Genomic DNA, 21,108 nt, shown 5'->3' with positions numbered 1-21,108 from the left:
GCCTGTTTTCTGTCTGCAGCATGCTCTGCTTCCATTCAGCCTCTGGCCTTCCTCCCTTCCCTGCAGAAGAGCGTCTTCTGTGGAACCCTCATAGGCCCCTGCATGCGTTGCAACCTTTCTCTCCTGTCATGTTATGGGCTGGCCCATTTGGGTTTGGGTGACTCCTGCAGCAAGACCTCCTTGAAAAAACCTGGAAACGCACATGGTGCCTTTCAGGAGCCTGACATGTCAACACGTCCACATAGGAGCAGGAACCATGTTCTGCTCCTACTGGTTCTTCTCATGGCAACACATAGCTGAGCTGTGCTGTGTCACTTGTGCATTCTGTATGACGGCCTTAATATGTGGAGGAGCGAACTTGGGCCCTCCAGGTATTTTGGACTTCTCGCAATGTGGGTATGCAGACGATCCCTTGATTGGCTCCCACAACGTGGGTATGCAGATGATCCCTTGATAGACTCCCACAACATGAGTATGCAGATGATTCACTGGTAAGACTCCCACAACGTGGGTATGGAAATGATTCCTTGACTCCCACAACGTGGGTATGCAGATGATCCCTTGATAGACTCCCACAACATGAGTATGCAGATGATCCCTTGATTGAACACAACGTGGGTATGCAGATGATCCCTTGACTCCCACAATGTGGGTATGCAGATGATCCCTTAATAGACTCCCACAATGTGGGTATGCAGATGATTCCTTGATAGACTCCCATAATGTGGGTATGCAGATGATCCCTTGATTGACTCCCACAACATGGGTATGCAGATAATCCCTTGATAGACTACCACAATGTGAGTATGCAGATGATCCCTTGATCGACTCAACACAATATGGGTATTCAGATGATCCCTTGACTCCCACAATGTGGGTATGCAGATGATTCACTGGTAAAACTCCCACAACATGAGTATGCAGATGATCCCTTGATTGACAGAACACAACGTGGGTATGCAGATGATCCCTTGACTCCCACAATGTGGGTATGCAGATGATTCCTTGATAGACTCCCATAACATGGGTATGCAGATGATCCCTTGATTGAACACAACGTGGGTATGCAGATGATCCCTTGACTCCCACAATGTGGGTATGCAGATGATCCCTTAATAGACTCCCACAATATGGGTATGCAGATGATCCCTTGACTCCCACAATGTGGGTATGCAGATGATTCCTTGATAGACTCCCATAATGTGGGTATGCAGATGATCCGCTGATTGACTCCCACAACATGGGTATGCAGATAATCCCTTGATAGACTACCACAATGTGAGTATGCAGATGATCCCTTGATCGACTCAACACAATATGGGTATGCAGATGATCCCTTGACTCCCACGATGTGGGTATGCAGATGATCCCTTGATTGACTGAAGTGTCCAGTTCCAAGAGGACAAAGGCATGGGCCAACTTCAGACCTCCCTCCAGGTGTTTTGGACTTCAACTCCCACAATTCTTAATTAACAGCCTCAGTCCCCTTCCTGAGGGCCTGAGGCTATTAGAAATTGTGGAAGCTCAAGTCCAAAACAACTGGAGGGAGGGTCGAAGTTTGCCCATGCCTGCTCTAGAAGAAAATACCTACTCCTGAAAGCTTAGAGGAGGAAATGTGAAAGAGAGAAGAGCAAGAAAAGCCAAAGAGAGAAGCCAAGAGAAGGTTGGCCTTCTGCGAGGTTGGAGGCTCAGTTCTTTAGCTCTGGAGACCACCATTCCCTATCTGATGGCATGTCCTGAACCCAGTTCTTCAGTCTCCTTTAAACCAACCAGCCTCTCACCCACCAGACCTCCAGCAACTGCATGCCTCTCCATGTCTCCTTCATCGTAAGGATCCTGGCCCTTCCTTCCTTGACCCCCTTTCTGCCTTTCAGCCTGGACCATGCCTGAACGGGGGACATTGTGCCGTCACCTGGAATGACTTCAACTGCAGCTGTCCGGCCAACTTCACCGGGAAACGCTGTGAGGAGAAGATCTGGTGCAAAAGTGATCCGTGCCCACAAGCCACCACTTGCATCGATGTTGCCTTTGGCTTTGTCTGTAAGTCTCTCTTCGGGATCTCTGGGTTCACACAAGCCCGGCCTTTAATGTATGGGGTCAAACTAGGTCTCAGTATAGGTGAGGCAGTGTCCATTTGCTCCCCAAAAGCTGTAGCACAGAATGGGGTCCCTCTTCCATCGTGATGCCAAATGCAAAAGAAGAGTTGGCTTGCATTGGGTTGGGAGGCTCCAAGGGAACTCATGCACATGCATTGAACATTCTCCATGGTTTCTGTGTCCTTCCACATACATAGAATCATAGAATTGGAAGAGACCTCCTGGGCCATCCAGTCCAACCCCATTCTGCCAAGAAGCAGGAATATTGCATTCAAAGCACCCCTGACAGATGGCCATCCAGCCTCTGCTTAAAAGCTTCCAAAAAAGGATCCTCCACCACACTCCGGGGCAGAGAGTTCCACTGCTGAACGGCTCTCACAGTGAGGAAGTTCTTCCTCATGTTCAGATGGAATCTCCTCTCTTGTAGTTTGAAGCCATTGTTCCATTGCGTCCTAGTCTCCAGGAAAGCAGAAAGGAAGCTTGCTCCCTCCTCCTCCCTGTGGCTTCCTCTCACATATTTATACATGGCTATCATATCTCCTCTCAGCCTTCTCTTCTTCAGGCTAAACATGCCCAGCTCCTTAAGCCACTCCTCATAGGGCTTGTTCTCCAGACCCTTGATCATTTTAGTCACCCTCCTCTGGACACAGTATTCCAGCTTGTCAATATCTCTCTTGAATTGTGGTGCCCAGAACTGGAGACAATATTCCAGATGTGGTCTAACCAAAGCAGAATAGAGCATGGGGAGCATGACTTCCTTAGATCTAGACACTATGCTCCTCTTGATGCAGGCCAAAATCCCATGGGCTTTTTTTGCCGCCACATCACATTCCTGGCTCATGTTCACCTTCCTCCCCACGTGGACTCCAAGATCTTTTTCACACGTACTGCTCTCGAGCCAGGCATTGTCCCCCATTCTGTATCTTTGCATTTCATTTTTTCTGCCAAAGTGGAGTATCTTGCATTTGTCACTGTTGAACTTCATTTTGTTAGTTTTGGCCCATCTCTCCCATCTCATCACCCCTGACAGATGGCCATCCAGCCCCTGTTTAAAAGCTTCCAAAGAAGGAGCCTCCACCACACTCCCTCCGGGGCAGAGAGTTCCACTGCTGAACGGCTCTCACAGTCAGGAAGTTCTTCCTCGTGTTCAGATGGAATCTCCTCTCTTGTAGTTTGAAGCCATTGCTCCGCGTCATGACCTGCACTTTCACAGAAACAATCTATAGTTAGGGTAGAGTAGGGTGCTGAACTCCTTACCTACCCCCAGTCGCATCTTTGAGGGCATGGCTCCTACCTTCTCACATAGTGTTTGGACAGTCCTCTGGGAAAGTAAGCATTGGGACTTTCCTCAGACTCAGCTTGCAGGTGGCAAAGGGTCTTCTCTTTGAGTGCTCACTAATGCTTCCTCTTCATCTTGGAAAGAAGTGACAAGTGGAGTGCCGCAGGGTTCCGTCCTGGGCCCGGTCCTGTTCAACATCTTTATTAACGACTTAGATGAAGGGTTAGAAGGCAGGATCATCAAGTTTGCAGACGACACCAAATTGGGAGGGAGAGCCAAGACTCCAGAGGACAGGAGCAGGATTCAAAGGGATCTTGACAGATTAGAGAGATGATGGGACAAAACTAACACAATGAAGTTCAACAGTGACAAATGCAAGATACTCCACTTTGGCAGAAAAAACGAAATGCAAAGATACAGAATGAGGGACAATGCCTGGCTCGAGAGCAGTACGTGTGAAAAAGATCTTGGAGTCCTCGTGGACAACAAGTTAAACATGAGCCAACAATGTGATGTGGCAGCAAAAAAAGCCAATGGGATTTTGGCCTGCATCAATAGGAGCATAGTGTCTAGATCTAAGGAAGTCATGCTCCCCATGCTCTATTCTGCTTTGGTTAGACCACATCTGGAATATTGTGTCCAATTCTGGGCACCACAATTCAAGAGAGATATTGACAAGCTGGAATGTGTCCAGAGGAGGGCGACTCAAATGATCAAGGGTCTGGAGAACAAGCCCTATGAGGAGCGGCTTAGGGAACTGGGCCTGTTTAGTCTGAAGAAGAGAAGGCTGAGAGGAGACATGATAGCCATGGATAAATATGTGAGAGGAAGCCACAGGGAGGAGGGAGCAAGCTTGTTTTCTGCTTCCTTGGAGACTAGGACGCAATGGAACAATGGCCTCAAACTACAAGAGAGGAGATTCCACCTGAACATTAGGAAGAACGTCCTGACTGTGAGAGCCGTTCAGCAGTGGAACTCTCTGCCCCGGAGGGAGTGTGGTGGAGGCTCCTTCTTTGGAAGCTTTTAAGCGGAGGCTGGATGGCCATCTGTCAGGGGTGATTTGAATGCAATATTCCTGCTTCTTGGAAGAATGGGGTTGGACTGGATGATGGCCCAGGAGGTCTCTTCCAACTCTTTGATTCTAGGATTCTATGATTCTCTGGAGGCTCCGTGCTAACTAAATGCACTGACTGTCTTTTTCATCCGCAGGCCTGGCTAGCGTCACCTTCCTTGAGCACAATGCTGTTGAGTTCACCGCCAACGCCACCATTGCCAGAGCTCTCCACAGCCTGCGCTTGGACTTCAGGACACGGGACGAAGACGCCGTTTTGCTCCGGGCGGCGGAAGAGGTGGACTCTCTTGTGGTGGCCGTCCAGAACTCCTCCCTCTTGGTGGAGATCAGGAGCGGGAACGGCGTGGAGGGAGCCAATTTCCTGAGCGAGGTGTCCATCTCCGATGGTTCTTGGCACACACTCACGCTCTCCATGGAAGACCCCTTGGCTCTTTCGTCAAGGTGGCACCTCCGCTTGGACCACTCCGCGAATGCCACCCTCGAGGGGAATGCCGGGAATCTGGACTTCCTGAGAAGCAAGACGGTGATCGTTCTGGGTGAGAATTTCACCGGCTGCCTTGGGCACGCGGACATTGGCGGGGTGCTTCTGCCCCTGGCCGTCCCCATCAGTTACCCGCAGCCCGAGCAGTTCCTGCGCATGCAGAACGGGGAGGCCCTCCTCGGCTGCAAAGGAGTGGACGTCTGTTCCTCCGGCCCGTGCCGCCACGGTGGCTCCTGCCAGGACCTCTTCAACGCCTTCAGCTGTGCCTGTGGCCCCGGGTGGGAGGGCCCGCTTTGCGAGGCCAACATCGACGACTGCACCCCCGACCCCTGCATTCACGGGGAGTGCATGGACGAGGTGGGGGACTTCCAGTGCGATTGCCACAAGGGATACATCGGGAAGCGCTGCCAGATCAACGTGGACGACTGCGTGAGGCACAAGTGCCAGAACGGAGCCACCTGCGTCGACGAAGTCTACAGCTACTCCTGCAAGTGTCCGGCACAGTTCACCGGACCCTTCTGCGAGTGAGTGCCCAGACAGGGATGCTTTAGGCAGCCAAGGGGGCAAATGGGGGGGGGGTCTCTGTGGGGCCGGGCACCTCTCGCTCGTGCTCAAATCTCCCTGGCTTTCGCTCTTAGGGCGGTCAGGTGTTTTGACCTCAACACCCAGAACGTGGGAATGCAGATTATCCCTAGTTGCAACAGAACAAAGGCCTAGGCCAACTTCAGACCTCCCTCCAGGTGTTTTGGACTTCAGCTCCCACAATGTGGGTATGCAGATGACCCCTTGATTGACCGTAGTGTCCAGTTCCAACAGGACAAAAGCATGGGCCAACTTCGTCCCTCCCTCCAGGTGTTTGGGACTTCAGTTCCCACAACTCCTAACAGCCTCAGGTCCTTTCCACAAGCTCAAAAGGCTGTATCTTTTTTGCACAGATACACACACTTGCATGCAAGAGCCATTCTTTATTGTTTCCTGGGGAGAAGCCTTATTTGCATGTAATTTATTTATTTCCTATATTTATACCCCGTCCTTCTCCCCCCGAAGAGGGACTTCTTCCTCTTCTTTTTCTTCTTCTTCTTCCTCTTCTTCTTCTTCTTCTTCCTCCTCTTCTTCTTCTTCTTCTTTTTCTTCTTCCTCTTCTTCTTCTTCCTCTTCTTCTTCTTTTTCTTCTTCCTCTTCTTCTTTTTCTTCTTCCTCTTCTTCTTTTTCTTCTTCCTCTTCCTCTTCTTCTTCTTCCTCTTTTTCTTCTTCTTCCTCCTCCTCTTCTTCTTCCTCTTCTTCTTCCTCTTCTTCTTCTTCCTCCTCCTCTTCTTCTTCTTCTTCCTCTTCGTCTTCTTCTTCTTCCTCCTCCTCCTCCTCTTCTTCTTCTTCCTCTTCTTCTTTTTCTTCCTCTTCTTCTTCTGACACAAAAACACTATGTCACAGCAAATGAGGTCTATATGCTGGATTTCATATCGCAAAATCACAAGTTGAACACTTCCAAAGTGTCTAGGACTGTGTGATGTATATTATTACTAGCCGTCCCCTGCCACACATTGCTGTGGCCCACATGGGGGTTCCGTGTGGGTTGCTTGGCCCAATTCTATCGTTGGTGGGTTTTGGAATGCTCTGTGATTGTAGGTGAACCCTAAATCCCAGCAACTACAACTCCCAAATGTCAGGATTCTATTTTCCCCAAACTCCACCAGTGTTCACGTTTGGGCATATTGAGTATTCGTGTAGAGTTTGGTCCCAATCCATCACTGTTTGGGTCCACAGTGCTCTCTGGAAGTAGGTGAACTACAACTCCAAAACCAAAGGACACTGCCCACCAAACCCTTCCAGTATTTTCTATTGATTTTCTATTGATCATGGGAGAACTGTGTGCCACGTTTGGTTCAATTCCATCGTTGGTGGGGTTCAGAATGCTCTTTGACTGTAGGTGAACTATAAAAACCAGCACAATTCCCAAATGACCAAACTAATTTTTTGAGTGAAGGACATACTTTGGGTTGTTAGCTGTCTTGTGTCCAAATTTGGTGTCAATTCGTCCAGTGGTTTTTGAGTTCTGTTAATCCCACAAATGAACATCACATTTTTATTTATATAGATTATTATTATTATTATTATTATTGTTATTATTATTTTATTATTATTAGAAACATAACAAGATGAGTCCACAGCAGACAAGATCACTGCTGGCTGTTGTATTGGATCTCACATCGAACACTTCCCAAGTGTCTAGGACTGTGTGATGTATTGGCGAATAATGCGTGTAGTTTCCAGTAAGGTTGCCTTCTGCAGCTGGTAATTTTGTCAATGCCGATTGTGCTTAAGTGCAGGCCAAGGTCTCGAGGCACTGCACCCACTGTGCCGATCCCCACTGGGACCCCCTTGACTGGCTTGTGCCAGAGTCTTTGCAGTTCAATCTTTAAATCCTCATATCGTGCCGTCTTTTCAATCCTGCTGTCACTTGGGATTGCAACATTGACAATCCATACTTCGATTATTATTATTATTATTATTATTATTATTATTATTATTATTATTTCACATCTTTCCCGTCCCTCTGTGAGGCTCATGAAGATTCACAGACACGATCCCCAAGAAAATGGCATGGCAAGTGATGCTGAACCAGTGACTGCCAAGTCCAGACTGGTTATGCTGAGCTAGAGGTATACCTTGACCTTGGCATGAGGCAGTTGCTTGTGCTTGGCTCTCCTCCTGCAACACCTGTCCTGCGCATCATCTCATCTCAGTGCCAAAGACATATCTTGGACATCAGTCCTTGTATCTGGATGGGACCTTGTCAGACCCAGCTTGAGCAAGAACAAGTGTGGTAGCTCCTCATATCCCAGAAGGGCCTCTGGAGCCATCTTCCACGAGGTCATCATTCCATCAGTTTCTGAGTCTGCTTAAGATTCCTCTTGCTGTCATGCCCGTTGAACCAGAGACCATTGTACAGTTCTGATTTTGTACCGCACCTAAGAAATGGTCCATGTGTAACTATTCTTATTTTCTCTGTCGTTCCCAGGTGGCCGTTCCCTCCTGAAGAATGTGGCAAGAACTTCACCTGCCTGAACGGGGGCAAATGCATCAGCGGGCCCTGGGGAGCCAACTGCACCTGCAAGCCGGGCTACACGGGCAGAAAGTACGTCTGAAGCCCCTTGGGTCTGTCGTCTTCTCCTCCAAAGCAGCCAGGGACTTGGGTTGGCTTTTGGAGCAAGCATTGCACTCGGGAATGGTTTTGTTGGCGTTGCTCTTGGTGCCTGCGCTTGGCGTTGCTCCCAAGAGAAGCTTTCATTTCAGGGTTTAGTTAGCAACTCATCCAGCTACAGCAGGCTTGGGCCAACTTTGGCCCTCCCTCCAGGTGTTTTGGACTCCAACTCCCATAACGTGGTTATGCAGATGACCCCTTGATGGACTGAAGTGTCCACTTCCAAGAGGACAAAGGCATGGGCCAGCTTTGGCCCTCCCTCCAGGTGTTTTGGACTCCAGGTCCCACAACCTGGGTATGCAGATGACCCCTTGATGGACTGAAGTGTCCAGTTCCAAGAGGAGAAAGGCATGGGCCAACTTGGGCCCTCCCTCCAGGTGTTTTGGACTCCAACTCCCACAACCTGGGTATGCAGATGACCCCTTGATGGACTGAAGTGTCCAGTTCCAAGAGGACAAAAGCATGGGCCAGCTTTGGCCCTCCCTCCAGGTGTTTTGGACTCCAACTCCCATAACGTGGGTATGCAGATGACCCCTTGATTGTCCAGTTCCAAGAGGACAAAGGCATGGGCCAACTTTGGGGAAAGGAAAGGACCTGTTAGGAATGGTGGGAGTTGAAATCCAAAACACCTGGAAGGAGGGCCAAAGTTGGCCCATGCCTGAGCTAAAGTAAGGAATACTTTTAGACTTCTACAAGGAATACTTTCTTCTTTTTTGGAGCATTCCTGGCTATCTCCAAACAGGCTCTGTTCTCCAAAGCTTTCTATAAGGCTGCTGGTGGTGACAGACAGTCTTCTCCTAGATTTATTGTTGTTGTTGTTGTTTTTATTGGATACACAACAAAATGAGGACACAGTAAACAAAATCACTTTGTTGACTTTTGGACTGGATCACATGCCGGACACTGCCCAAGTGCCTAGGACTGTGTGACGTATCGGCGGATAATGTGCACAGATCCGAGCAGGGTGGCCTTTTGCAGCTGACACATGGTCATATGGTCAGCGCCGATTGTTTTTAAGTGCAGGCCAAGGTCTTTATTATTACTATTACTAAAGTAGAGTCTCGCTTATCCAACTTTCGCTTATCCGACATTCCATCTTATGAGGCCCCCTTTTCCCTCCAGTATTTCCCCTTCAGTTAAAGCAGCACTCCCCAACTCTCCCTCCATTCCCAATACAGTAGAGTCTCGCTTATCTGACCTTTGCTTTTCCGACATTCCGTCTTATCCAATGCCCCCTTTTCCTCCAGCATTTCCCCTTCAATTGAAGGAGCGCTCACCAACTCTCTCTCCATTCCCAATAGAGACTCGCTTGTCCAACCTTCGCTTATCCGACATTCCGTCTTATCTGACACCCCCCTTTTCCTCCAGTGTTTCCCCTTCAATTGAAGAAGCGCTCTCCAACTCTCTTTCCATTCCCGATTGAGTCTCGCTTATCCGACCTTTGCTTATCCAACATTCTGTCTTATCCAATGTCCCCCTTTTCCTCCAGTGTTTCCCCTTCAATTCAAGGAGTGTTCCCTAACTCTCCCTCCATGCCCAATACAGCAGCATCTCGCTTATCTGACCTTCGCTTATCCGACATTCTATTTTATCCGACGCTCCCTTTTCCTCCAGCATTTCCTCTTCAATTGAAGGAGCGCTTCCCAACTCTCTTTCCATTCCCAATCGAGTCTCGCTTATCCGACCTTCACTTATCCGACATTCCGTCTTATCCAACACCCCCCCCCCTTTCCTCCAGCATTTCTCCTTCAATTAAAGGAGCGTTCCCCAACACTCTCCATTCCCAATGAGTTAAAAAGGCAAGACAAGAGGAGGAGGAAAGGGGGAAAAGAGGCAGGACCGGAAGCGGAAGCGTCCTCCCTCCTTCCCTCTGCAATGTCAACACTCCTCTTCTCCATCCGGGCACTGGGTCGCTCTAGCACCAAGGCATTTCCTTGCCTTGACCCTTTGAGTCCCTGTTGTTAGTATTCTAGGTGTCGGACGGGTAACAGTAGGAGGCTCCATATTATCCGACACTTTCGTTTATCCGATGTTCTGCCGGTCTGTTTATGTCGGACAAGCGCGACTCTACTGTATTATTATTTAGTCCCAGATGCTCAAGTGGCCCAAGCTGTGTTGCCATCTCTTTCCCTTGACGGGCTCTTCTTTCCTTTCCAGATGCCAGATCAACATCAACGACTGCGACCCCAACCCCTGCCAGAATGGAGGCACCTGCCAGGATTCGGTGAACCGGTACCGGTGTCTGTGCAGCGCCAGCTACACTGGAGAGCGCTGCGATGTTGATGTAAGCGGGCCGTTCGTCTTAGCGTAGTAGTGGCATCAGGCTTTTGTTGTGAGGCTTACGAGGGGAGTCAGTGTCAGCGTTTGGCTGAGAGACAGCAATAGAAAAGAATGGCTTCTCAACCCTTCCTGGTGTAATAGAGGTCCCCGCCAGGATGGGTACATTAGAACTCTTACTCCAATTCTTACATGAATGGAGTGTTGTGTCAAGCGATTTCAATGAATATTCCCCAAGCAATATTGGCACAGCGGGTTAAACCGCTGAGCTGCAGAACTTGTGGATCGGAAGGTCAGTGGTTCGAATCCACTAATAGGGTGAGCTCCCATTGTTAGCCCCAGCTCCTGTCAACCTAGCAGTTCGTGCAAATGTGAATAGATCAATAAGAAAGTAATGGCACTCCATACAGTCATGCCAGTGGCCACATGACCTTGGAGGTGTCTATGGACAACGCCGGCTCTCCGGCTTGGAAATGGAGATGAGCACCAGAGTCCCAGAGTCAGTGAGCTCCCACTGTTAGCCCCAGCTTCTGCCAACCTAGCAGTTTGTGCAAATGTGAATAGATCAGTAAGAACCGCTTCAGCAGGAAAGTAATGGCACTCCATACAGTCATGCCAGTGACCACATGACCTTGGAGGTGTCTACGGACAATGCCGGCTCTCCGGCTTGGAAATGGAGATGAGCACCAGAGTCCCAGAGTCAGTGAGCTCCCACTGTTAGCCCCAGCTTCTGCCAACCTAGCAGTTTGTGCAAATGTGAATAGATCAGTAAGAACCGCTTCAGCAGGAAAGTAACGGCAGTCCATACAGTCATGCCAGTGGCCACATGACCTTGGAGGTGTCTACGGACAACGCCGGCTCTCCGGCTTGGAAATGGAGATGAGCACCAGAGTCCCAGAGTCAGTGAGCTCCCACTGTTAGCCCCAGCTTCTGCCAACCTAGCAGTTTGTGCAAATGTGAATAGATCAGTAAGAACCGCTTCAGCAGGAAAGTAATGGCAGTCCATACAGTCATGCCAGTGGCCACATGACCTTGGAGGTGTCTACGGACAACGCCGGCTCTTCGGCTTGGAAACGGAGATGATGAGCATTAGAGTCCCAGAGTTGGACATGACTAGACTTAATGTCAGGGGAACACCTTTACCTTTGTGTTTAATGTTTGGTGGGTGGGCTTTTAAGGGGGCAGAATTCAGAAACTGTTTTATATCAGAAGCATGTGGGTGTTTGTCATAAGAGTAAGCATAAGGGAGAAGGGCAAAAGTCTTCAAAACAAGACAAGCAGGGAAAGAGGTGTAGGGCAGGAACGAGCCCAGATACCTGGAGCATGGTGTCTTTTGGGGGCTGCCCCCCTCCTCTTCCTTCACTAGACTGCATGTGGGTGCTGGTGTTGGGGACATACTAACCTTAGCTGCATGAACCCCTCCCTCTCCATCCAAGGCTCATGTTGGGATGGGAGGCAGGCTCACCATCGCTGTTGCTGTTGCATGGTTGCGTCTTGCGGGACACGTCTAAACACCTCCTTTGCATGCTTGAGCCCAAGGCAGTGCCCGCATCCCAAAAGTGGCGCTCCTTGGTGCCGATTCCCCTCCATAGTGCTTGCTCCACTCCTTCTTCTCTTTCATTCATCCATCGTGAGGCCACAACTAATGTCTTGTTCTGAAGAGGTCCACCTCCTCCTCTTTGATAAGCTGGCTCCACCTGCACTCCTTTTGGCACGAGACATCCTGAAACCGAACGGGCACGCCTGCCGGAGGGTGCCCAACCCTTGTCATGCGCCTGGCCAAGATCATGCTCTACCTGCAGCTCTCTTTCCAAAGACTGCAACCAGGCTGCGGCCTCTTGCTCCAAAGGGCTCTCTAGGCAAGCCTTGCTCCAGTTCAACACCGTCCCTAATAGCATCCAATTGCCAGGATTTAGAGCTCGGATTCCACCCAATTACCTGCTTATAAATCCCCGCCCCCAGCTTCTCTTTGGCAAGGTAACAGCGCTTGGCTGACAGGCATCTTAACCGCTGAGCCTGTGCGCATCGCTGTTTTTAGTACGGCTTACACTAATCGCATGTCCCCAATCAGCTCCTGGAAGTAAGCTCTGAGCGTCAGCCTTGGTGGTGGTGGTGGTGGTGCCGAGGGATCCTTCAAGCAAGGTCCTCCAGTTGGGGTAGAGGAACTCAGCCCTTTCCTCGGGGCACTAGGCACTTGCTTGGTTGGGTTTCTGTCTCCTAGTCAGGGACACGCCTTGGTTGGGCTTCTGCCATCATTCCAGCCACCCTCAACACTTCTGTGTCCACCATTTGCACTTGCAGCCACCCAGGGCGCTTCCAGACAGTGCTAAATCACAGAGGCAAAAATTCCCGGGACTTCAAAAGAGGTCTACATAGAGACCTGTTGGTCTCTGGATTTCTGCTTCCGTTGCCCAGACTTGCTTTGTTGTGAGATTTAGAGGCTTCCAAGATGGCCACCACGGGACTTCCACCGGAAACTTTAGTGGTTTTTTTAAACTTTAAGATGCAGATATGCGGAGATTCGGATATGCAAATCACTGCAAAAGGTCTGTTTATTGTCCTGGCCAGAGAAACTGTGCCCTCTAGACATTTCATGAAACATCTGTCACACAAAGTTTGCAGGGTAGGACCACTTCTGCCCAAGTTAGCATTGCACAATCAATCAGGAACACACACCTTCAAGCCGGGAACAGAACTTTGTCATTATTGACACTTTTTAGAGCCTGGCTGCCTGGCCTTCTGCCCAGACATATTTGATCGGTGTACTTGTGGCATCAAATAACAGGGTGTTGTTCCTGGGTTATACATGGCTGTTCCTGATTGATCTTGTCCAAAGATGTACAACGCTGGCTTTGTCCTGGCCAGAGAAAAGGGATCCTGCAAGCAAGGCTCTCCAGTTGGGGTAGAGGAGCTCAGCCCTCTCCTCGGGGCACCAGGCACTTGCTTCGTTGGGTTTCTGTCTCCTAGTCAGGGACACGCTTTGGTTGGGCTTCTGCCATCATTCCAGCCACCCTCAACACTTCTGTGTCCACCATTTTGCACTTGCAGCCACCCAGGGCGCTTCCAGACAGCGCTAAATCACAGAGGCAAAAAATCCCGGGACTTCAAAAGAGGTCTACATACAGACCTCTTGGTCTCCGGATTTCTGTCTCCATTGTCCAGACTTGCTTTGTTGCGAGATTTAGAGGCTCCCAAGATGGCCACCACGGGACTTCCACCGGAAACTTTAGTGTTTTTTTTAAACTTTAAGATGCAGATATGCGGAGATTCAGATATGCGAATCACTGCAAAAGTTTATGGGGTAGGATCACTTCTGCCCAAGTTAGCACAGCACAATCAAACAGGGACACACACTTTCAAGCCAGGAACAGAACTTTGTCATTATTGACACTTTTTAGAGCCTGGCTGCCTGGCCTTCTGCACAGACATATTTGATTGGTGTACTTGACCATCAAACAACAGGGTGCTGTTCCTGGGTTATACATGGCTGTTCCTGATTGATCTTGCCCAAAGATGTACAACGTTGGCTTTGTCCTGGCCAGAGAAAATGTGCCCTCACATGTTTCATAAATGTTCTGGCACACAAACAGGGACACACACTTTCAAGCCAGGAACAGAACTTTGTCATTATTGACACTTTTTAGAGCCTGGCTGCCTGGCCTTCTGCCCAGACATATTTGATAGTGTACTTGTGGCATCAAACAACAGGGTGCTGTTTCTGGGCTATGCATGGCTGTTCCTGATTGATCTCCTTGTCCAAAGATGTACAACGTTGACTTTGTCCTGGCCAGAGAAAATGTGCCCTCCACACGTTTCATAATGTTTCTGGCACACAAACAAAGATTTCGCCTTCTTCTCAAGTGTCACTTTCTTTTTAGGAACCGACCAATCAGGAACAAACATCTAAAACCCGGGAACAAACCTAGATAAAAAAATCCCGTGAATCCCGTTATTACAGACATGCGAAGATCCGCATATTTGGCTCAAAACCAAGATATTCCCGCACATGGAAATCTCGCAGTTTTTGCCGTTTGTAGTTATTGCTTCTGCGTTTACAGGGAACGGCATCTGGCCACCCTTCTGTTTTCTGCAGAAACTCCTGGGATAAAGGTACTGTCTGGATGGGCCCCCTTTCTCCTTGAGGATCAGGCTGCCTCTTTGGGAGCTGCTGGTCTAGCTTGGATGGTGCCTTTAGTCAAGGAGAATGCAGCGTGCCTGCCCTGGTGCCGATGGAAGTTCAGTCTCTTGCGCTGCTTTCTTCGGAAGGAAGTGTCGGCCTGCCCTTTGCTCCTTCTCCTCATCCTTTGCCTGCCTTTAACACTTCACTGGGGGCAGCATGTTGCCCCTCTTTCCCGCCACGCAGCACTCCAGTCGGGACTCATTGTTTCTCCGTTAATTTCTCTTGCAGAGAGGGACTCTCCCGGGCGCTCTCTTCCCGTTCCCATTAATTGAGGTAGCCGTGCCTGTGGCCTGCGGTTGCTTGCTGCTACTCATTATTATCCTCGTCCTTATGATTCTCACGGCCCGGAAGAGGCGCCAGTCCGAAGGGACCTACAGCCCAAGCCAGCAGGAGGTGGCCGGAGCCCGGCTGGAGATGGACAGTGTCTTAAAGGTGCCGCCGGAGGAGCGCTTGATATAGGCACGGCCCAAGGGAGGCAAGGAAGTGCCTTCGCAAAGCCTGCGCTGAAACGCCGGGCTTCGGTCTCGGGCCGCGCGCTGCTCTCGCTCGCCTTGCCAAGCTCCTTCCAAAGGCCGTGGAGAGCAGTGGCGACGCAAGCACATTCGAGCGGCCGGGCCACCTTTGCCCTTGGACGTAGCTGCAACCCTTCCTCAGTTAGATAGGCAGCCCCCAAACCCAACCCACCCCAGCCGCCCCTCAACATGTCTTTGGAAACACTGCTTTAATGGGCCGCAGGTTGGGCTGCCTTGGCTTGACCGTTTTCCTAAGGCCACCTTCCAACAGCAACAGCATGGATGATCCTGCCTCCCAGAGACTCCCCTGGAAACATGTATACAGACATTCCCTTTTATGAAGTAGCCGCTCAATTTGGGGTGGACAATTCTGCCATTTGTCGAGGGGCCTTGTTCTCATTCAATGGGGAGGGGAAATGGCCACAGGAAGGTGGTTCCTGGCCCCTTGAGGAAGCTTGAGGTGGACAGAGAAGCCACGTCTGCTCTCACTTGCTTCCACCACTTGAACATAGAAGGTCTTAACAGCCAGCGGCACTGCTGCTCCGGTGCCAAATAGCATCCTTTAATCTCCTTGACTGGTTTTCTGTCTGTGGGTACTCCTTAGTGGGATGAGGGCGTGCCTCGCGGCCTGAGCCGCTGTCTGTCCTGAGAGGTCAGTAACTTCTTATTCCACCGCAGCGACCAGCCTGGGCCCAAGTCAGCAGCTCCACCCTGGTGGGAGCCGTGGGAGCGGCCGGAGCGGCCGTGCTGGTGGCCATCTTCGGCATCTCCATCGTGGCCATGAAGAAGAGGAGGGCCACCCAAGGCACCTACAGCCCCAGCCGCCAGGAGAAGGACGGGGCGCGCGTGGAGATGTGGAACGTCATCAAGTTGCCACCGTTGGAGCGGCTGATCTGAACGTCCAAGGACCCCGAGACCCCGACTCGAAAGAGACCGTTTCGTCCAGTCTGCGCTTGGAGGCTTAGAGTTGCCATTGCTCCGTGGGTCTTTTCCATTGTGACAACAGTCGTGAGGGAAATGCTGAGCCAGCAACGGGGACACAAAGGGGCGCATTCCATGCTCTCTTTGCAGAGAAGGGGATCCAAGTGCCAGTGTTGCTCATCTGTTTACAGGAAGAGGCTCAGCGCCGGTTCAGAAGCAGTGTGCTGGCCATCAGGTAGGACATCCTCAGATGGTGAAGGCCGGAGTGGGCACATTTGTGCTTGAACTAGTGAGTACAGGCTACGGCTCCAAAGCAGACTGGCCCACGGAGTTCTTGGCTTCCCACAGGACAGCTGTGGTCCTCCCTTCCCACTGGGGTGAGCATTGGCTGCGCCTACGAACCCACTCAGCTGCAACGTGGAGTACCTGCAGAGCTGTGGCCTACAGTGCCTTGTAAACAAGTTGCTTCAGTCAGTATTAATTCTCTAACCAGTAACAAGACCACTCCAATGGACTGGCTAGTTGTGAACCCCTCCTTTGCTAGTGAGTTCTCAAGCTCACCACCTTGCTTCCTCCTGGAGTCTTGCTTCTGCAAAGCAGGCATGGGCCAACTTCGGCCCTCCAGGTGTTTTGGACTTCAACTCCCACAATTCCTAACAGCCAGTAGGCTGTTAGGAATTGTGGGAGTTGAAGTCCAAAACACCTCGAGGGCTAAAGCTGGCTCGTGCGTATGCTAGAGTCATCCTCCTGCTACCTACAGTGATGGCAGCAAATGAGACACCTTGCCTTGGCAAGCCTCAGACTGGCCACAGAAGGACTGGAAGTGCCCACTCTCCACTTTCTGGGACGTTGGCACTGCTCCCTGTGCCATGCAGAGAGATGTTCTACCTGCCTGCATGGGACCTAAGCCCATTCGCATTTCATGGTGATGATGACTCTTATGGCCCTCATCAAGATATCTTCTGGGGAGAAGCTTGTAGAGACCCATCATGTTGTGCATGCCACCCAAGAGAGACTGATGCCATGCTAGGATGAAAGCAAGTGGGATAAAGCTCCTTCCACAAGAAGCAACACCATTATCATTTCATTGTGATGATGATTGTGATGACCCTCATCAAGATACCTTCTGGGGAGAAGCTTGTGGAGACCCACCATGCTGTGTGCGCCACCCAAGAGAGACTGATGACATGCTAGGATGAAAGCAGGTGGGACAAAGCTCCTTCCTCAAGAAGCAACACCACTAGAATTTCATTGTGATGGTTTTTTCCCCGGGGAACCTTCATCAAGATACCTTCTGGGGAGAAGTTATGGAGACCCACCATGCTGTGCGTACCACCCATGAAAGACTGAAGCCATGCTAGGCTTTCATCAAGATAACTTATGGGAAGAAGTTTATGGAGACACACCATGCTGTGTGTGCCACCCAAGAAAGATTGAAGCCATGCTAGGATGAAAGCAGGTGGGACAAAGCCCCTTTCTCAAGAAGCAACACCATTACCATTTTCAGTGTGATGAGGACTTTTACGGCCCTCATCAAGCTACCTTCTGGGGAGAAGCTTGTGAAGACCCACCATGCTGTGTTTGCTACCCAAGAGAGACTGATGCCATGCTAGGATGAAAGCAGGTGGCACAAAGCTCCTTCCTCAAGAAGCATTACCATTACCATTTCATTGTCATGATGACTGTGATGGCCTTCATCAAGATACCTTCTGGGGAGAAGCTTGTGGAGACCCATCATGCTGTGTGTAGCATCCAAGAAGGACGGAAGCCATGCTAGGATGAAAGCAGGTGGGACAAAGCTCCTTCCACAAGAAGCAACACCATTACCATTTCATTGTCATGATGATTCTTACGGCCTTCAAGATACCTTCTGGGGAGAAGCTTTTGGAGACCCATCATGCTGTATGTACCACCCAAGAGAGACTGCTACCATGCTAGGATGAAAGCAGGTGGGACAAAGGTCCTTCCGCAAGAAGCAACACCAATACCATTTTCAGTGTGATGAGGACTCTTAACATCTCTCATCAAGATACCTTTTGGGGAGAAGCTTGTGGAGACCCACCATGCTGTGCGTGCCACCCAAGAGAGACCGATGCCATGCTAGAATGAAGGCGGGTGGGACAAAGCTCCTTCCTCAAGAAGCATTACCATTACCATTTCATTGTCATGATGACTGTGATGGCCTTCATCAAGATACCTTCTGGGGAGAAGCTTGTGGAGACCCATCATGCTGTGTGTAGCATCCAAGAAGGACGGAAGCCATGCTAGGATGAAAGCAGGTGGGACAAAGCCCCTTCCTCAAGAAGCAACACCACTAGCATTTCATTGTCATGATGACTGTGATGGCCTTCATCAAGATACCTTCTGGGGAGAAGTTTATGGAGACCCATCATGCTGTGCATGTCACCCATGAGAGACTGATGCCATGCTGGGATGAAAGCAGGTGAGACAAAGCTCCTTCTTCAAAAAGCAACACCAATACAATTTTCAGTGTGATGAGGACTCTTATGGCCCTCATCAAGATATCTTCTGGGGGAGAAGCTTGTGGAGACCCACCATGCTGTGTGTGCCACCCAAGAGAAACCAATGCCATGCTAAGATGAAAGCAGGTGGGACAAAGCTCCTTCCACAAGAAGCAACACCAGGAATTTCCACCATTTTTGCCACCTTTGGAGAAGCTGCAAGTTGCCATGAGTTTCCAAGGATGGCCATCACAACAATGGAGATCCGGATGACCACACCTGGCCTGCAAACCTGCCTTCACAGACCCGAATTCTCGGCAGGACTTGCCAGGCAACGGCTGTGGATCCCAAGCAGTGTTTTGAGCCATTCTGCTCTGTTTAATAATTTATGGACGCTTTCGTTTTCCGCACTGTGAACTTTGAAAACTTTTGATATTTAATGTTGGGATATATTTTTTCACGGAAATGATTTGCTACAGATCGCGACACTCTTTTTAAAAACTGGTGAACACTGTTGTGATTAAACAAAAAAATGTTGCCTCGATGTGTACAGATGGCACAGTTGGTCTATTTTTAGTCTATTTTTAATTAAAGAGATAAAGGGAAGAGATGCGTGGGAGGTTTTGAGAAAAGTCACCCAGGAACAATATGGACTCCTTAATTGCTCGGTAATTCCTTGCACTGAAGGAAACGCTGATGGAAAGAGAAGCGCTGGCAGCCAAGGCCATTGCTGCATTTTTATTGCTGACGGGCTCTCCTTAAACAATTAAGAGTGCTTATTAATAATGTCCCAGGAACATAGGACCTCAGCTGCTGCCTAGATAGAGGAAAGTGGGTGAACTACAACTCCCATCATGCCAGGTTAACCCCTTGAAGCTCCATCACTAGTTAAAGTTTGTTATGCTGGGCAAGTTTGCTCTATATGCATCACTGCCAGAGTTCAGTATGTTCTTTGGCTGTAGGGTGAACTACAACTCCCATTATGGTGAGTCAGACCCCTCAAATCCCTCCAGTAGGTTGAGTTAGTCATGGCGGTTCTATGTGCCAAGTTTGGTCCAGGTCCATCATCAGTGCAGGTCACTGTTTCTCTGGATGTAGGTGAACTACAACTCCCAGAAATGAAGGTCAGTTTCCCCCAAACCCCTCCAGCCATGGTGGTTCTGTATACCAAGTTTGATCTAGGTCCATTGCCAGGTTTACACCTTCTCTGTAGGTGAACTACAACTCCCAGAAATGAAGGTCAGATCCCCCCAAACCCCTCCAGTATGTTCAGTTGGTCATGGTGGTTCTGTATTCCAAGTTTGATCCAGGTCCATTGTCAGTGGGGTTCATACCTTCTCTGGTTGTAGGTAAACTACAACTCCCCCCCAAAAAATCAAGGTCAGTCTCTCCCAAATCCCTCCAGTATTCAGATTTTGGTGCATTGGGTATGTGTGCCAAGTGTGGTCCAGATCCATCGTCGTTTGAGTTCACAGAGCTCTCTGGATGTTAATGAACTACAACTCCCGCAAATCAAGGTGAATGCCCCCCTAAAGCCCTTCGGTATTTTTTTTTGCTGGTCATGACGGTTTGGGTGCCAAGTTGATCCAATTCAATTTTTGGTGGAGTTCAGAGTGCTCACTGATTACAGGTGAACTATAAATCCCAGTAGCTACAACCTCAAAATGTCCAAGTGGTCCAATTCCATTTTTGGTGGAGTTCAGAGTGCTCATCGATTACAGGTGAACTATAAATCTCAGTAGCTACAACCCCAAAATGTCCAAGTGGTCCAATTCCATTTTTGATGGAGTTCAGAGTGCTCCTTGATTACAGGTGAACTATAAATCCCAGTATCTACAACCCCAAAATGTCCAAGTGGTCCAATTCCATTTTTGATGGAGTTCAGAGTGCTCCTTGATTACAGGTGAACTATAAATCTCAGTATCTACAACCCCAAAATATCCAAGTGGTCCAATTCCATTTTTGGTGGAGTTCAGAGTGCTCATTGATTACAGGTGAACTATAAATCCCAGTATCTACAACCCCAAAATGTCCAAGTGGTCCAATTCCATTTTTGGTGGAGTTCAGAGTGCTCATCGATTACAGGTGAACTATAAATCTCAGTAGCTACAACCCCAAAATGTCCAAGTGGTCCAATTCCATTTTTGATGGAGTTCAGAGTGCTCCTTGATTACAGGTGAACTATAAATCTCAGTATCTACAACCCCAAAATGTCCAAGTGGTCCAATTCCATTTTTGATGGAGTTCAGAGTGCTCCTTGATTACAGGTGAACTATAAATCTCAGTATCTACAACCCCAAAATATCCAAGTGGTCCAATTCCATTTTTGGTGGAGTTCAGAGTGCTCATTGATTACAGGTGAACTATAAATCCCAGTATCTACAACCCCAAAATGTCCAAGTGGTCCAATTCCATTTTTGGTGGAGTTCAGAGTGCTCATTGATTACAGGTGAACTATAAATCCTAGGAGCTACAACCCCAAAATGTCCAAGTGGTCCAATTCCATTTTTGATGGAGTTCAGAGTGCTCATTGATTACAGGTGAACTATAAATCCCAGTAGCTACAACCCCAAAATGTCCAAGTGGTCCAATTCCATTTTTGGTGGAGTTCAGAGTGCTCACTGATTAC

General features: G+C 49.4%; 1 protein-coding gene across 2 annotated transcripts in view; it reads left to right on the top strand.

Annotated features, from left to right (window-relative positions):
* The window catches only part of CRB2 (crumbs cell polarity complex component 2), a 93,443-nt gene extending 74,414 nt beyond the window's left edge, over nucleotides 1–19,029 (top strand). Inside the window, exons 9-13 of one of the 2 annotated variants that reach the window (XM_060757601.2) lie at nucleotides 1,875–2,040; nucleotides 4,585–5,452; nucleotides 7,945–8,061; nucleotides 10,285–10,411; nucleotides 15,775–19,029. In XM_060757601.2, the coding sequence (XP_060613584.2) occupies nucleotides 1,875–2,040; nucleotides 4,585–5,452; nucleotides 7,945–8,061; nucleotides 10,285–10,411; nucleotides 15,775–15,993 (1,497 nt within the window). In that variant the 3' untranslated portion in view covers nucleotides 15,994–19,029. Of the gene's footprint in view, nucleotides 1–1,874; nucleotides 2,041–4,584; nucleotides 5,453–7,944; nucleotides 8,062–10,284; nucleotides 10,412–14,812 lie in introns of both variants that reach the window. The other variant, XM_060757599.2, reaches the window with a different exon arrangement.
* The last annotated feature ends 2,079 nt before the right edge of the window (nucleotides 19,030–21,108 follow it).

The sequence above is a fragment of the Anolis sagrei genome, chromosome 11, assembly GCF_037176765.1.
Source record: "Anolis sagrei isolate rAnoSag1 chromosome 11, rAnoSag1.mat, whole genome shotgun sequence".
Lineage (NCBI taxonomy): Eukaryota > Metazoa > Chordata > Lepidosauria > Squamata > Dactyloidae > Anolis > Anolis sagrei.
The sequence above is the reverse complement of the archived record's forward strand: the minus strand, read 5'-3'. Positions and strand labels throughout refer to the sequence as shown.